This window comes from Poecilia formosa, unplaced genomic scaffold (assembly GCF_000485575.1).
Source record: "Poecilia formosa unplaced genomic scaffold, Poecilia_formosa-5.1.2 Scaffold31, whole genome shotgun sequence".
In the NCBI taxonomy this organism is placed as follows: Eukaryota; Metazoa; Chordata; class Actinopteri; order Cyprinodontiformes; family Poeciliidae; genus Poecilia; species Poecilia formosa.
This window is the reverse complement of record NW_006799970.1, coordinates 59,940-78,702: the sequence shown is the minus strand read 5'-3', so window position 1 is coordinate 78,702 and position 18,763 is coordinate 59,940. Positions and strand designations below refer to the sequence as shown.

The 18,763-nt window shown below is 41.2% G+C and overlaps 1 protein-coding gene across 1 annotated transcript in view; it reads left to right on the top strand.

Annotated features, from left to right (window-relative positions):
• Window positions 1–18,763, top strand: part of dscaml1 (Down syndrome cell adhesion molecule like 1) — a 125,568-nt gene that overhangs the window by 46,889 nt on the left and 59,916 nt on the right. The window contains exons 4-6 of the mRNA XM_016670172.1: window positions 17,219–17,365; window positions 17,473–17,751; window positions 18,478–18,753. Coding sequence (XP_016525658.1) covers window positions 17,219–17,365; window positions 17,473–17,751; window positions 18,478–18,753 — 702 coding nt within the window. The remainder of the gene's footprint in view (window positions 1–17,218; window positions 17,366–17,472; window positions 17,752–18,477; window positions 18,754–18,763) is intronic.

Sequence of the window (18,763 nt, the reverse complement as noted above, 5' to 3'; positions counted from 1 at the left end):
ACACACACACACACACACACACACACACACACACGCACACACACACACACACACACACACACAGGAAAGCCTGCTTACAAGCAAAGTAAGCAGTCGTGCTCTGCCAGCACCTCTTGTAATCCCTCAGACAAATTACGACGTCTTCTCCTCCTCTATTCTCCTCCTCTGCCTCCCTCGCGCCGCTCTTTCCTTCCAGCTGCAATTGGATTTGGATAAAGATGGCTTTTCCTTTTCTTCTCTATTCTTCCCTGCTTTGGCTAAAAGGGGATTTGCTCTGGGGATATTACACACACGCGCGCAAACACGCAGATCTGTGCACGCATGCAGACCACAGTGCTGAGGCACTGCATTTGAGGAAGAACATCTTCACGAACAAACATCCCACTCCTCACAACCCCCACTTTCTTGCACTAGAGTGAAGCTCTTTGTTGCCAGGGGTCAACTACCTCCTTTGCTTTTGCTGTCTTTCTCTTCCTTTCTTCTCCTTTGCCTCCCAGTTGGCTATCCCACTTATTTTGCACATCATCCATTTTTTTCCCTTTCACCCTCTCTGCACTTCTTTTTCTGCAACATCTATGCCACTTCTCCTCCTCCTTCATCTCATTACTGTCCTCTGTGCTCTTTTTCAGGAAGCCGAGTTGTCACAAAGTTGACCTCCTGCCACTCGGCTGTGAAAAAAAAAATAGCTAAACTTGTGTAATGATGTGTCTACCTGTCTTCTGTATTAGTATCTATGATGAAGGACACGCCATCTGAGTAGTATTAACAGAAAGCTCAGTCATTTTACATGGCACAATGTGGTAAGTATAGTATTAGGCTATTAAGATGCTCTAAAAAAGGAAATGCCCCCCAAGGGACTAATCTGTGTGTATGTGTTGTAGCAGAGAGGGTTGGTGGTGCTGTGAGGGAATATTGGAAAACTGGGAGTAGTAGAAGGTCTTTAACCCTGACCCCCAGACAAAGCAACAATCAATATTTAAGCAGTACACATATTCATACACACGAGTCTGTGTTTGTGTGTACTGTGAGACAGTGAATCACTGTTGGTATATATGATGCATCGAGTGTGTTTTTCTGTACTCTGAGGGGAAAATGCATTGCCTATGAGTTGAAACGAGGGTTTAGACTTTTTCTGGCTCCTGTGTGTTTTATGCCAGTAATCATTGTTTCCTTAGAGTGCCATTTTTGCATGATTGTGGCCAACGTTGAGGCATATTTTTCCAAGCAGCTATGTCATCACGTCTGCATGTGCATAGAAGGAGGACACATTTGTTTTGAGTTGTACAAACATTTGGTAGGAGCCACAGTGTCTTTTCTATTTCTTGCCCTGCTCTGTCTCTCTCTGCCTCCCTGGGCCACCAGTAGTGGTAATGGGGAGGGACCTGTCAGCTCACTTAATGCAGCTAATGTTTGCCTGCGCCTCGGGACACGAGCACAGACACACACGCAGTTCTGACACACAGACAACACACACGCATACAGAGTGCCCTGCTCTCTCTCTCTCTCTGTCACCACTCTGTCACATTCCCTCTCTTCTTCCTCCTTCCCGCCCTCCCAGCACCGTTCTTTCTCTTCCAGCTTCTGATGCTTGGTGTTTTTAAAATAAAATATTTCACAATATTTTGGAACTGTTTAGCAGCATTTATTACAAACACCTTGTTTGTTCACGTTGAGTATTTGCCTTCTATATGGCCAGGTATTGTCAACAAGGAGAGTACGTAGTATAAGAAAAATAATTGTATGACAATAGTTTGTACTTCCTTGCATCTCAATGAATTCAAAAAGATTTCCAAAGAGATGTTCTTTCCTTCAAAAATACTAAAGATAATATTGTCCTTCCAGCATGTTCTGTGTCTGGCCCGGGTCTTCCTCCAGTGACGTATACCCAGAAAACCCCCAAGTAAGGCACTTCAGTGACTTCAATTAATGACGAGCAAGACTGATTAGGAAACTTTGGACTGACTAGGGAAGTCTGGTGGACCCGTCTGAAGCTGTGCAGTGCTCTACTCCAGAATTTGGTTTTGTGGGCGATCTTTAAGAATTGGTGAGCACCTGATGGGTCTTGGGTCTCCTTTTATACTTGTGTTGAGCTGAGCTCAAGGTTTTGGTCTGGAGAATGAGATGGCCACCATTTGTGTTGGTTTGGGCCATAAGTGAGAGATCATACAGTGTGTCTAGAAAGTATGTTCTCATGTTATGTTTTAGCCTTATTCCAAATTGGTTTAAATAATTTCCTCAAAATTCTACACACAAGTAGCTTATCAAAACAAGGTGAAAAACGTTTTGTATTTTGCATATTAAGAAAAAAAGATTTGTATAAGAACTTTGTGTAATGCTTTGTTGAGCCACATTTGGCAGCAATTACAGCCTCAAGCCTTTTTGAGTATGATGCCAGAAACTTAGCTCATATATCTTTAGGGAGTTTCATCCATCCTCCTTTGCTGTTTTTCTCCAGCTCTGTCAGGTTGGATAGGATATGCCTATCCAGAGATCCAGAGATTTTCAATCCGATTCAGGTTTGGCCCCTCCATGACATTCACAGGGTGATTCTGAAGCCCCTCCTTTGAGATCTTGGTCATGTGCTTTGGGTCGCTGTCCTGCTGAAAAATGAACTGTCGTCTCAGTTTGAGGTCAGGATGCTTTGGAGCAAGTTTTTATCCAGGACGTCTCTGTTTGTTGCTGCGTTTGTCTTTACCTCTCTCCTGGCCATAGCATGATGCTGCAGAGATGCTTGTCATTCTGGAAGGTTCTTCTCTTTCCACAGAGGAACAATGGCACTGTGACAGAGTCATCATTGGCTTCTTGGTCACCTCCCTGACTATAGCGCTTCACCCCCAGTCACTCTGTTTTCATGGCTTGTCAGTTCTGGAAAGAGTGTTGCTTCCATTCATGAATGATGAAGTAAATTGAGCTCATTAGGGCCTTCAAAGCACCAGTCATTTTTCTGTGTCTTTCCGAAGAACTTCAAGAGAATCCCGTCTTGGAAATCTACAGACAATTCCTTTGATTTCTTGCTTAGCGTTTAACCTCTAACCAGCACCGTGGAACCTTATATAGACAGGTCTGTGCCTTTTCAAATCAAGTCCAATCAACTCAATTTACCAATTGGTTTCCATTTTAAGCTGCAGAAACACCTCAAGGATGCTCAAGATGATTGTCTTGAGGCTCAATTTGGAGCTTCATTGAACTCAATAATCTTGGGTGATTTATTTGGTGTCATTTGTGGTCAAAATTGTGCAATATGTGGATATGTTATTCTTAAATTTTCTCCCCCTAGATAAGGCTTTGCTTTTTATAACTCGACTAAATAAAAAAGTGGTTGGTGCAGAAGACAGCAGCACTGCCAAGCAGGAAAGCTTAACAGCAACAAATGGCTTTTAGAGATACAAAAAAAATGCTTCTATTTTGCCACTATTCCCCCCCACCCTGGTTGCTGCCTCGCTCCATCTACTCCTCCCTGTGCTCTGTCGCTCTGATGAATATCAGCCAACCAAATCAGAGATGCAGAGGAATCTCTCTGGCTCTCTCTTCTTTGCTGCTTCCACTGTACATAGTTTGCTGCCACATCTTCCTCTGTCTCTACTTAAAATCCTCATTCACCGTCTCTTCTTCCTTTGCAAATGTGGACATCACTCTCTCTCATTATAGTAATTTGAGGTTCGGCTTCAGTTGCTGGCCCATTTACAGATAAGTAGCGGTGGCAGCAGCAAACGTTGCCTGTTTGTATGCTGCAGATTCCCTCAAGAAATGGCCTCCGCTCTGCATGCAGCTTTACAAACTCAGATATTAAATCGGTCAATGTTTGTGTAGCTTTTTTTTTGTTGTTGTTTTAATGTAAAATCCTGGGTTTAAGCAACACAACAGAGATCGTGCCACACATGCATGCATGCATGTTGAGTGACCTTGGCAGATGCTGCCTCTTGCCAAATTATGCAGTGCCAGCCCTTGATGAGATCTCCCTCTCCAACAATCTGATGTTACAAAACTGCGGAGAGAGACTGGAAAGAGGAAGGGCTTTTACATCGAGCTAGTAAGATATCAGACATATGGACATGGTACTGGAAATATCATTCTGTTGTGTTGTACCTGGCATGTGTCATATATATACACGGTCGGAAAGTTCATTAAGAGGTGTGTATGATAAGACACTTTTATGCACAACATCCAATGTGACAAAAAGACCATAAACACAATCAGTAGACTGAGGAGTCACCATGGCATTTAGATTTGAGCTGATGGTGCAAAACCTGACTGCATGTTCATTTCTATTAACATTACACCCAATGTTCTACCTCATAAAATCATCATGTTTTAAACACATGACACACTTAAAAGTTGAGCAAATACTTGCAGTCCTTGCTAAAATGTTGTTTTTTTCAGTCATTTCAGACTAACATATGCTACAAGAGTTAGGGTAAATGTATATTTATTTACTTTTACCAAAGGGTTTTTTCTCTTGCTGGATGTTGTTAATATCATGACCGAATATGTGAATCTGAGGGAATTAAAGAATAGGTTGATGACAAGAATCTAACGTCAAAGATTTGGAGTCATCATCAAATATAGCTTAGTAGTTGTAACACAGATTAAACGGTGCAAAAAGCTGTTTGAGACGGAGCTGAATAATCTTCAGCATAGCATTTTGCTTTTTTTTTTTAATCTTGTGAGAGGCCCGTCTCATTTCCTTTCAGAAACAAACTTGTTTGAATGAAAATAAGACTGGATGAAGACCCATTTTTAAGTTTCCTAGATTTTGAACACACTACAGTTTTTCTTCTGATATTGCCCAATATTTAGCTCAATCCATCTATTTATGTTTATGACATATTGTCCCAGCTGAACTGTCGATCTCTGCAGCTCCTCCAGAGTTACCATGGGTCTTGGCTGCTTCTCTGATCGACACTCTCCTATCCAGAGCAAATCAAAGTTTTGCTTTCACTGGGATTTAGGTCTTGGTGATCCAATTTAGAGGTTAAGGTTTGACTCTTCAAACCGGCCTCTCTTTTTGCATAAACGTAAACCTAGAAATGTCCGAAGTAGAACCACAGCAATTTCTTTGCAGACATTACCCATCTAACGGTGACAATCAACCACTATTAATAACATTAACACATTTAAATTCAGCAAGAGTTCTTCATACGTTTTACCTACGTATCAAAATGTGCTTTATGAACACTAGAAGTCTTTGGCATGTTCGTATTGATTACCTGAAGAGATATCAGCTAAGTTAGGTTAATTTAAAAGCTGACTATGGAAACAAAAAGGAGAAGACGACAGGAAGGGTTGAACATGAAAAATAGCAATAATCAGTGGGTTGAGTACTCTAATCTTGCATGTTTGATACTCGGTGGCAGATTTAGCTCATAGTATATTGGAATTCCACCTAATGTTGCCTATCTCCAAGAATAACACATCACTTCGTGAGGAAACCATGTCTACAAGACCGCAAAACACGCTTGACTTGCCATCATGGTGTGTGTGTATGTGTGTGTATGTGTGTTTGAGCATGTGCCAGTGTGCTGGCTGTCTGCACATAGGTATATTTGCACTGGGGACTGCGTGCTTGACTGCTTGTGTAACTCTACATAATTCTTGAGAGCGATATGTTTGTGTGACGGGCAGACAAAAAGAAAAAAAGCTGGAGGATCTGTGTCCCCCTCATCCCTTTTCACTTACATTTTTAGTTCAGTAATTTCCTTTTTGCCCTTTGTTTATTTTCTTTGTATTCTTCCCCTATGTTTGTCTTGACTTATCCTCTTTCGTGCTCTCTCTCTTGCTCCTGCATTTTTATTTTTTTTTTACGTTCACCCTCCCCCTTGCTCGGGCTATGACATTGGGCTAAAGTGGGACAGAGTGTAGGAGGGCAGTGAGGCAGAAGAGACAGAGACACTCGTGCAGAGATAGCTGCTTGTTCTGCTGTGATGACCCTCCTCCTTTCCTTTTCCAAGAATGTACCTCAGGCACTCCAGGCCCCTCAGGCCTCCCCACAACGTCTGGGGGACCCACTTTTAAGAATGTCACCATTCCTGCGCTCCAATCTGCAACATCTGGCTCTGCAGCTTATTTGCTTCCAGTCACCCCTCATTTCCTTCTCGTGTGCAGGCTCCTCCTCATCCTCTTTTGGGTCTGTGTTACCAAGATGCCCAGCAACAGTGTTGAGGGGACCTTATGAAAGTGGCCCGGCAAACAAGCAGAGCCTCCGTAGGAATGCGATGGAGAGCGTAAACCCCCCCCCTCCAATTGTCCTTCCCCCTCATATGTCTTGCTATGTAAGGTGCACTCATTCGTGCACAGGCTTTGCTCCCCAGTGACCCCGCTGCTCTCTGAGATTCAGAATATGTCACAGGGGTGGTGCTTACATCCTGAGGGACTGTAGTACTCCCACCGAGGAGAACACGGTTTCACAAAGGGCAAGGCTTTATTGATTTGTGTGAGAGTTTATCACATGTGTCAGCACACGCTCCTTCTCATGTACACACAGGCATGTACACAACAAATCAAAGTGGAGTCAAGTTCCAGAGCTCAAAGAACAGGTTTTAAGTGCCACTTTTGAATAACATCCACAATTCATCTTTTTCCTGCTTTTTCATGCTAGTTCCTTTGTGATAGATGACAATGAAACTAAGCAGATCTACGTGTAAATTCTGGGTTTTCATTGTGTTTTTGTGTTTTGGAAATAATACGTTCTAGCAAAGTTTAATTAGCTCATGCATCGCGGTCTTAGAGATGCCATGTTAGCCTTCTCATGACTGTCGAGCATGTCTGCGTCTATTATTGACAGGAATAAATATTTAAAAACCAGAGACACAAGTTGACAGATCAGAAGTCGGTGTTTATTTGCTATTGCTAGTGTCCAAAATTAATTAAATGTACATTTAGCTGAAAGCATTTTGTGTAGATACACAGAGAGCTAATCAAAGTGACATGATGTGTCATTTTATGTTATGGTGCACCTTTTAACTCCACTTGTCAGGCAAGCAAGCTCTGCCATCTTGCAGCTTGCATATTTATGGTATTTCTAACAAAGGTTGCTTCAGTGCATGCGAGTCATTAACCAACATCTTGTTTGGACCAAGGAGCACAGCAGATTGGTTGTTGAGTAATTGCTAGCAAAAATGAGTCAAAGCATTTCCCATGTATTGAACACATAATGGATACTGTGGAATAGATCTTTTGAAAATTGAAAGGATATGGGACATCTGCAAACCAAGACACCCTAACTGACAGACCAATCAGAGAAGGTAACATGAGGTTTATGTGGATGCAGGGGTCCGTGGCGTATGTGGGAGAATCTGTTGTGCAGATGGAGGTCACAGCTAATTCCCCACAGAGAAAAACTGTGGTGGCTGTGTCATGCTGTGGGAATTCTTTTCTTCAGCAGAGGCAGATGGGAAGATGGCTGGGGCTAAATACAAAGAAAACTGGAATAAACCAGAGGGTGGAAATGATTTGAGACTGAGGTGGAAGCAGACCTACAGCCAGAGCTTGGATTGGTTCAGTGGGGCAAACCTGGCAGATAAATAAATACCCTTAAAAAGACGTGCAGCTGTCGCTGGAATGAAGTCTGGTTTCATCACAGGGCTTAAAACAAACAACACATTTGTAAAATATTTCACTTTTCTTTCACTTCACAAGTAGGCACTCTTTTATTTTGACCTCTCATATGAAAAGACAAAGTACATTCAAATTTTAGTTGATGTGATGTGAATTTTGCAAGGAGTGTTGCATGTAATAGTCTGATTTCTGACTGTGAGATATTATGGAAAGGTACCAATTTTGGAAAACTGCAGTGTATAACAATTATGTCATTTTATGTTACTTCACCTCCCTTTTTAACTATTTTTTTCTTTTTACAACATCACTGCCTCTTGCATATATATATTAAGGTTTTTGTTCTTTAGAGGCCTTCCCTGGAGCAAGAGTGGTGGACTGAGACAAACATCTTTTCATTTGGATGAGTGCATATATGCACTTTATTTGTTTTGCTTCTTGCTCTTCTTTTTCAAGCCCTCCACACTTGGGCATGAGTTGAGGGGTGTGTGGGGTGTCACCTTCTAACAACTGATATAGAAACAGATCCAGAGTTGCAGCAGCAGAAAATGAGAGAGATGGAGAAACCAAGGAAACAGATACTCAGAAAGAGTAAAAGACAAAGGAAGAGGAGACTTGATGGTGTTGGGGAGGGCAGCAGCTAGAACTGACAGTGAAGTATTTTTATTTATTTATTTTTTTTTAATGGTTGCATTGGCCCTCACCATGCCCATTCTCAGATCACTGATTCGAACTAAACCTGGAAAACAGACGTAACCGAGCTGGCAGATGAAAAGGTCAAGTGTTGGGAGTTGAAAACTGTAACACTTGTTTAAAGATAAGAATGTAGTAGGAGTCTGTCTGCCTTTTCTTTATAAACCATTCTGCCTCAATCCCAGACTCATGGAAGGAGACGGAAAGAATGAGTCGATAAAATTCACACATTTCCTCTTTATTAACCTCCTTTTATTATTTTGACTTAACCTCTTACTGGTCCTTTCGCAAGGTTCTGGTCTCTGATTGAGTTTAAAGAAAGCGCCGGTAATACGGCGTCCTTGTGGCTCTTTCTGTATCAGGTTCGTTCTCACAAGCACTTCACTATTTCTAGCTGCTTTGAATGTGAATAGAGAGGAAATAGAGGCAAGCATCATTCATTTCATATGAGAGCGAAACCAGGGAAGGGGGTAAGGGGGGGGTAAGGGGCTCAAACAGGGAGAGCGCCTATCGTCGCTAGGTGTAGATTTCCCTTTGTCAAACGCATGCCAATTCTTCAGACCCAACAGAGGAGAGGAGAATAGGAAAATGATAGCAGCAGAGAAAAAAAGATGAAGGGGGGTTGGGAGGGTGACAGAGGAAGAGAGGGAGAGAGAAAGAAGGGGAGCCGTATTGATTTGACACTCAGGGAATTGTGCCACAGCTCTGTTCATTTTCATTCATCTGCCCTTGTAATGGGTGTGTTAATATGGCAGGTGGGGGCAGAGGGCAGCAGGGGGATTTAGGAGGATGGGGACATTTTATTACAATCCAATCTTTATCCTCCACAGATGCATGCATGCACTTCTCCACAGGTATTTTGCTCTCACTTCATGCTTAATACACAGATAAATACTATTTCCCTCAACAATGCAAACGTGTCAGTTGAAAATGACAACTGATTTCATTTAATTTAATGCAACTTAAGAATACACAGTCAAACAATATTGGGCACATCTAAAGAAGAACTGGTTACACTGGTTTCTGTCAAGAAAGCAGTGTAACCCCTTTCAGATTAATATGCAACCAAAATCTCCTAAACATGGATAATTTTGTAGTCATACCAGTTAAGTTGATCTGGTGAGATCGCGGCCTGTGGACGCCTTCAGAGAATGTGGCTGAAATGGCGGAACCAAAGAGGCATGGTCTATAAACTTGCACCATTAACTTGAGCAGAAGATGGCTTTTCCCATAGCTGAGCTTTGAGCCTCGGTCTTCATGCTGAATGTCCCAATGTATTCAATGCATTGAAAGGAAGAAAAATTGTCTACCATTTTCATCTTATTATCCAGATTAGTTTTCACCATTTGCCGTTACCGATGCTTAATGTGACATCATCAGCTCAGTTATTTCTAAGCTACAGAGACAACAACCCAAAGAATTTGTGGCAATATCTGGTCATTTCCTTCTTTGCCTAAATTTTCATGCGACAAGGACGCAAGAAAGGGCAGATAGTGAATCAAAAGGACGTTTGTTTGGAAGTGGCTTTAAACTCTTTGGTCAACAATGTAACAGGAAAAAAAAAGTCTTGTTACAAGTCAAATAATCTGCTAATGGAATAAATGCCAAGGAATTATTGACCTAAAAAAAAGCTCTTGTATTTTGCTGAAAAGTTACTTGTAAGTTAATTTTGTCCTTTGTGTACTAACATATTTGCACTAAATACTATGCAAAAAATACTTGGTGAGTTTTTGTGTTTTTGTACAGTCATATATTGTAATCAGTGTATGACAAATATCAGTAATCAGTGTCCATTGTAATCAGCTATTGTCCCAGCTGTTAGGTAGTGGCATTTCTCCCCGCTTCCAAAAACAGCTACATAACCTTCTCTTTAAAAACATGAAATTTTGACCAAAGGCGTAAAGTCATCTGTTGTCAAAACATGGTTGAAATTTTGGCTTGACTTTCAACATCTTTGTCTAGGATAGATAGAAATGGACAAATGGGTAAAAAGGAATTCGAAATGTCGGCGAATATCCTGGGCTAAATGAAGACGAGCACTGACTGATGTGCAATAATATCTAATCGGCGTCTGCTGTAATGCATAACACAAGGAGGTAGTTTAGACACAGTATTAGGAGCTCAAATGAAATAGCTTTTAGTAAGCTTTCCCAGCGCATCTTTCAAATCAACCATAATAGGCCCTTGGTAATTCTGAAATAAATTAGCTATGGAAAGAAATGAAGTCCTACCAGAAAGTAGAGATGCAGGGATCTTGTCTGACTATTTGAAAGCCTCTTCCTTATTCACTGCTTTACAGCAGAAGAATGGCTGCTTGGAAAATAAATATATTTTTGCAGACAAATCTCAACGCATGCCAGTCATGTTTAAATCGCTCACGTTGCTTGATTCTCTTAAGGCCTCTCTTGTCAGAGTTTGCAATATAAATATAGTATGTGACTTTTTAAATCTTGTTTTAGAAAGGGAAAAGTGTAAATGAGTCATAAATTCAACCACATAAGAATATATTCTTATTACTCCATCAGACAATCCACCCAACTTCTGCAATGTTCTGCAGGAAAGGGTATTCCAACACAGTGCAGACATTTGAATATGTGATTCAAATATTTTTAAATATTATGTAATGACTTGATATTGGCTTTGCAGTTTTTTTGTTGTTGATTTTTAAGTAGAATAAATATCGTTCATGTACTGATAAGTGCACATAATGTTCTGTAGATTTTTGTAAAATATAGGCACACATTTTTGAAAAAAGGTTTTAAAATAAAGATGCAGCAGTAATTTTAACTTGATCTTATTCCTGCTATCACGTCTAAAGCCATGTAAGTTTTGGCATTTTTAAAAGAAATAAGTTTCAGTTGAAGTTGTAAGCAGCAAACCTGAAAATGCAACACTAAGACATTTTCTACCAACAATAAATGCATCTTTAGTGATTAGCCCTAAACCAGGTTATGCTTTTTGTCAGATTCAAGTGAATTTGGGCTCCAAACAAATGCTATTACTTCCAGTCAGAAGAATCATGTTGCTGCAATTAAAATATTACTTTAAACCTAATTTAATTATAATTGTATTTCCATTTATGCATCAAATTCCTAAGCTTGATCGGATTTTTATGAAAATGTAAAAGGGCATAAAATGCAGAGATGTTTGACGTGCTTCTAAAAATGTAATGAATAAGGAAAACAATATGATTTTTCAGTATTTGACCTTGTTAGCACCAATCAAGCAACATGTACGATCAAGAACAAATGGCTATTTCCAGTGGTCAGTGTTGGGCATCTGAATTGGTGCATCTCAAGCCAAACTTTCTACTACACTCACTTTATTGGTTTGATGCAAGCCTGCTCCTGCTTATTACTGTTAAATTGCTGTAAGCTATATATACTTGTTCAAGTGCTGGAGTTATGCTACACAGTATTCTTTGCCTCTCTGTGTTAAATGTTTTCCTGACAGCCTTTATTAGAAAAAAGTATGCACCAACGATCCACTTCATCTGCTAACACAGTTTTAATGATTCGCTAACAGCATAAATGTCAATACAGGCATGCATCTTTGATAAGGACTGCCAAGATATTTGATCATTTACATTCTATGTCTGGTAGGGAGCCTAATTGGTAAGATTATATCTGTAATGAAAAATGTGGAAACGGGAAAAGAGAAAAACAAAAGGAAACAAAAAAAAACCCAGGACAAATCAGGCAAATAAATAAGGGATGTGTAGGTGTACTCCACTGTCTTCCCATTGCTGTGTCATCTCTGTAGTGAAAATGCTCGGCTCACAGTTTGTTAGGTGCACACTCTAAATGTGGATTGTGAAACAGTGGGAGTACAAGCGTGTAGCTTGTAAGACATGTTGTGTGCGTTTGAGTCAGTGCGCATTTCTGAGAAGTCCATTTGTGTGACTGCTGGCCTGCACAACACAGCACAGCACAGCACAGCACAGCACAGCACCCGTGGTCACTTTGGAGCCGAACTAAAAGGCAAAACTTTGACAGCAACACAAATGGCGATCTCCAGGACGCGTTTTAGAAGTCAAGAGTGCAAAACAAAGTGGCACTACGCAACGAGTGATGCGGCAAGCCCCATCTGTGGCCTAAGGTCTGGGCACGCGAATGAGTTACAGATCCATTCAGCAGTTCCTTTCCTCTGATTTACATCGCCTTCATTTAAATGGCTGATTCCTCTTTTTTTTCTTTTTTTTTTTTTACCTCTAATGAAGGTTACTCTGCCGCACACACGTGCATGCGTGCTAAGTGCATAAAAATGCACACTTGCCCTCGTTGTCGTGTGCCACTGCAGCGCCCCCTACCCAGCTGCTGTCACGTGAGTGCCCAGGCCCTAGCAACAGCGAGCGAAAGAGCGAACAAAAAAGAGAGATCCTGGCGAGAGCACGAGAAAGGGAGAATGGGTAAAGAGAAAGAGATGGGAGGGAAGTGGGGGGAAGAGAAGAGAGGGGAGAGCTGTGGAGCATTAATAAGTGATGAGTCCAACAGTGTAAATTGCTGTTAGTTAGCATAGCTGCAGCGCCGCTCTCATTTGCATGGCAGCACCAAGAACAATCCCCCGGTACTTACGCCATTTCCTTTTCAGCTCAGTTTGCCACTGAATGACTGTTTCCTGCGTACATCTTCTGTTCTTATCCATTTCCATCTTTACCTTACGTCTGTCGTCTAGTTAACGTTTTAAAATATGCACAGTTTTCTTATCTGGGGGTTTGTCCATTCTTCTTGGTGAATACATTTCTTTAAAGATTTTTCTTTTTCTTTCTGGCTCCTTATATTACTTCTATTTTTATTTATCCTACTTAATAATTTGTTAAAAAAAAATAAATAAATAATTGCAGCCGTACACGGTGCACATTTAGCGGCACTTTTCTTAATCACCTCTCAATATTTAGGAAGAGCGGTGTCCTCTCTCTGGAGAAACTTTGTGGAAGACAATTGATACTCCAGGGCCCCATGATCCTTTCTTCTCCATTCCTGTTCCTCTGTCTCGTTATTTTTCATGCATGTCTGTGGATTTCCAGAAAATGTGCAAAGATCGAGCCGAGGCTCCTGCTCCTGGCATGACTTCCTGCCTCAGGCAGATCAGCTGAACTGATTCCATTACTCACAGACCCCCAGCCCCCGTGAAAGACGGGGAAGAAGAGCACTGTAAATGTTGGGGTGGGGAGGGGGGAATGGGTAGAGGGCAGAAGGAGGGCTGTAGGGCGGCACGCAGAATCGAAAAGGGAACTAAAGGAACTGAAAATATTTTTGAAAAAATAAAAAGTAAGGAGGAAGTGAAGTGATTGTGCAACTCCCATGGGTGTGAGATAGACTTCAAAATTCCCATCCTTCCTCTGACGGCAAAATAAATAAATAAATAAAATAAACACAAAAACACATGCAGGAACACATACAAACACACACTCAACCACAGCAGCCTACTCCTGGAGGCGTAGGCAGACTAGACGAGAATTGATCTCTCCCACGAGGAGAGGTTTGCGAGCGGAGGGCGAGATGGAGAAAGACGTAGAATTGTTTTTAGCTGTGTACAGCTCTCAGGCCTGTAGGCCCCTCATCACTCTCACTCCCTCCTCTGTCACTCCCAGTGGCATGTTTCTCTTTATCTTCTCATCTCTCCCTCCATCAATCTCCATCTGCCATCCTCCTCCCTGTAGGCCCTCAGACCCTTCCTCTTCACTGCTGCCTCCCTTTATCCCTGCCTGCACCCTCTCCACTGTTTTTAGGTGTGTCTCATCTCTGTAGACAGCAGGAGGTTAGGCGGTGACTAGAAATTAAATACAAGTTGTGCCAAAAAAAAAAAAAGGCAGAATGAGGGAGGGACAGGAAACCAAAAGACCACAAATAGGAGCAGACATGGGGCAAGAAATTATGGAAATCTGTGAATCAAGGTTTATTTATATAGACAATGACGTATTTTGTTTTTATTGAATAAAACTTCTCAGTAAGCCTATCACTCAATTAAAAGAGTTCCCTGATACCAACAAGTTTGTAATGCAGCTGAGGTTGGGTTCACACTAGAAACTGACCTGGCTTTTTCCAGTTTTTGTCTGTATTTGGAAACCTTGTCCTGTTGTATCAACTCCAAGTATCATTGATTTTTAAGTGTTTAAACAGATTTGCATCTACACCATTAAGCGATTGTATAGAGATTGCAGGGTAACAGCAGATATTTAAATTGAAATCGTAAGGTTCCCTTTCGTAGAACCACTTTTGCTCAAAGCGCTCTGTGAGAGGATCTGTAGTTCAGAGCTCACTTCCTGTCAATTCAAAAGTCTAACCAGTTTAACAGAACTGGTTATGTCAAAAACAGAACTGATTTTTAAAAAAAATAAACAGTAAAGAAACTGTTCAGTCGTTGATTTGAGGTGAAGCTGAAGAAAGTGCAGGTAGTCATCCATCGTCATTTACTTTTTGCAGTGGACTGATGCCACTGGATGCAAAGTAGGCGTCATCGTCATGTTACCACCGCCACGTTTAAAAGCCGGGCAAGTGTTTGACAGACCTCAACTCCTTCAAATATTATTTTTATTATTATTTCCAAATAGATCAATGTGTTTCTTAACTGAACATAAAGCTTTTCTCCAGAAGACTTTTAGGGTCTCGATCTTTCGGTCAAGCTTGAAGATGTCATTTTTTTTGCTGGTCCTGACACTCGTTGAGTCCATGTTAATGTTAAACATGTTCCAGAAGTTCCTGGTTTATGACGGGTTTTGATCAACATGGTTCCAAAGATGTTCCTAAACATCCTGACCAGTTTATTTCAATGGCCACAGTTTGCATCAGAGGGATGCAAATGAATGTTTGAACAGGAAAATTATTCCAAACGCACATCAAAAATGGTTTTGAAACAAATAAAACAGGTTCATGCCAAACTTGAATGGCACAGATATCTTTTATTCAAAGCCTGACCCGTGTCAGGAAACCAACCGACTGATGATATCCAACAATTTCTGATAATATGACTGGTCGAGATTCCAGCCAGAAAGTGAGAGGTGCAGGAAACGGCTTTAACCAAATGTGCCAGGTGTTTGGTGTTTCAGCAGTTCTGCAGTTTTCTGAATATTTGTTCCAGATCAAAGGAGCATAAAAACCTAATGCTGCTTCTCCGTATTTGGTTCTAATTCTGGGGAGTCGAAGAAAATTTGAAACTGAAAACCTGAAAAGTGTAGAATGTTATAACAACATGTATTAAATGTGACTTGCTGCAGGATATTGATAGAAATCTCTTAAGTGTCGATCCAAATCAACCGAAATCATATGTCGTGCTTAATTTGTGATATTAGTTTGGGTTAGCAAATTAGGGTTTGATCACAAAATGATAATTCAATAAACTAATCAAAGTAAAACTTTTGTGACCTTTGTTGTGGGCAGCATGTTTTGAATTGACTGGTCGTAAATGTGTAAGATTCCTGATGCAGATTTTTTTCCCCCACTTGTTTTGGTTTTGTATTGATAAAAACACTGAGAGGAGAATAAAACTGATGGATAAGTGGTGAAGTAAGTTTCCTTCACATTGTCTCTTGACAAGCCTATTTTCATTTATGTCCTCTGTGCTGCTTTACTTTGTCTTCATTTGTAATAGTCTCTGGATTTCTTGCTCCCCTCCTCCCCGATCACCCCCTTCGTGCTCCGTCTTTCTTTCTTCAGGCATGTTGTGACAAGGGTGTAGCAATGTGTTACACAGGGCTCCGCTCACCAAGTGCATATTATCCTGTAAGGCATAATACCCAGGTTGGAACAAAAGGGCAGGCTTTGAAATTACAGCTTACGTTGCTTAGCACTCAGCACAACAGTCTGACTCACATGAAAACACATGTGTGTGAACTTTATGATTGTAAGTGCTCTGGCTGACAGTCATGTATGCCATTAAGGAAAAAATAACTGTAAAAATACTCACAGATGCATGCAAAGGATCATTCACAACCATTCTGATGTCCGCTAGCGTGTTTTATCATTTTTCAACTTTTACGGCCAATTTTTCCAACAAATTGGACAGGTCAGGCATAAACACGGTGACAAAAATGAAAGGAAGCCAAGTCCTAATAAGGGTAGAAATAATAACTTGTGTGTGTGCTTGTGTAATATTTAAAACAATTTAGTTTGATTTCCTTTGTCAAAAACTACAGAAGACACAGTGGGAAGCCTCAACAACCCTTGTTCCACACCTAAGGTGGCTAATGACGCTAAGCTTGGTGTCTGATTCAAAACGTTTTAGTCCGTGCCAAACTGGAGAGCGACAGGCTTTCAAGGGGTCTGGGCAGCATTTGATCATCTTTAGTTGAAAGTTTAAATCGTAGACTTCAACAGAATAACTTAATCTGGAATTCTTATTCTTTAAGATCATTTTTGAAAACTTTAATGTCAGAAAACAAAACAAGCCTTTTCAATGCTTCTTTGACGTGAAACAACCACCTCCTAGTGCAGGGGTCTTTAAATCTAGGCTTTGAAACCCAGTGTCTTGTAACATTTAGATGCGTTTCTGCTTCAACACGCCTACGTCGCATACTGATGTTATTAGCAGGACTCCGGAGAAACTGACTGCATACTGAGGAGGCTGGACTGGGGACACATCTAAAAGCTGCAGGACACTGACCCTAGAGGCCTGGATATAAGGACTCCTGTTCAAGTATACTGAGAAGAGTGTGAAAAGTCCTATAAATTACCACAATATAGTGTTTCTTCAATTACAGATGCTTTTAAACATTTCTTTTGTGAAATCTGTATGTGAAAAAATCTAGCTTTTCATCCTTCTAGATCAGTTATCCTCAATTTTTTTTTTTGTTTTTAATGTTTTTATAAGCAACGACACATAAGGCATGTTTTTGCAGAATGGGTTTCATCACTGAAGTGGTTGTATGTCTCCATGGTTTACAGGTCAAAGGAGTGACGCAGGGCACACTGCATGCAGGAATTACCTTTGACAGTATACCAAAATGACCAGCCTGTACTTCTCCACTCTTTTACAGGTAATCGTTTCTTCCTGACCTCATTTGGCGCTTTATATATCTCAGAAGTGCAGAAGGAAGATGCTTTGTCCACCTACCGCTGCATCACAAAGCACAAGTACAGTGGAGAAACCCGCCAGAGTAATGGAGCCAGGCTCTCTGTAAAGGGTAGGTAAAGAAACTTGTTTTCCTTTTCGTTAGTTACTTTTGGTCTCAGAATGTTTTGACGAGCGCATTAATCTGAATCAAAATCACATTTCTGTGATCACCTTTAGACCCTAAGGAGTCCCCCCCATCTGTGCTGGATAGTTTCCAGTCTGGTGAGATGCAGGTTGGACACAGTGTGGAGCTGCCCTGCATTGCCTCCGGATATCCAAATCCCACCATCCGATGGTTGAAGGACGGTCGACCACTGCCAGCTGACTCTCGCTGGACGCGCCGCATCACTGGCCTCACTATCTCCGACTTAAGACTTGAGGACAGTGGCAACTACATTTGTGAAGTCACGAACAGCTTTGGCTCCAAAGAGGTGACGGGTCATCTCAATGTTATAGGTAGGTAGTCAGGGTAGATATGTCTTAAAACTATTTTGACTTTCGTCTCATTGTAAGGCTTGGGTAAAACTATGTAAACTTAAAGCTCCTAAGTTACTTATTATTTGAGACTAATTTTGTTTTATTGAGGATAAAAGCAAGCCAGTCAGCAAGTGCACACCCCACAATTGCTCAAAAGTCACTTCTTATTTTGTATTTTATACACTTTTTTGGAGCAGAGTGACCACATTTTAGTTCAAACCTTAAGTGACAGATCATATATGGTAGGACATTCAGACTTGGAGTCACAGATACTTGCACTCATTCTGTGAGAAAAAAAATACCCATCTTACCCATGCAGATGCAGTGACACACAGACACACATGCTCTCACACACATTCAGCAGCTCCCAGCTCATCACACCAGCTGCTTTATTGCTCACTGACATTTTTTTTCCCTCTCTGTCTTCCTGTCTCGGGTTTTTCCTTGCTGCTCAGCACACAATCTCAATCACACACAAACACACACACACACGCATGCAGACAGACACAGAAACTGAAACATAGACAAGAAATACACACCAAAATATGATTTGTGTTGCTTAGCCAGCACAGTGTAGCTCATAAGAAAATTTCCATCCTGTGCCTGGGATGCTGACATATACCAACTTTTGTTCCTTCAATATGTAGATACTTACTTGCCTCCATCTACGCTATTGTCTTCTATTTTTCCCCCCCTCATCTCTAGAACCACTGCGGGTCACTTTGTCTCCAAAGAACCTCAAGACGGGGATCAGCAGTACAGTAATCCTCTCCTGTGCCGTCCAGGGTTCCCCCCACTTTACTGTTTCCTGGTACCGTAACACAGAACCTGTGATGCCTGATCAGCACTTTTCCATCCAAGGAGCACACAATGAGACACTCTTCATCTCTGCTGCACAAAAAAGACATTCTGGAGCGTACCAGTGCTTTGCCTCACGAAAGGGCCAGACTGCCCAGGACTTCTCCATCATACTGCTGGAAGGTAAAAAAAT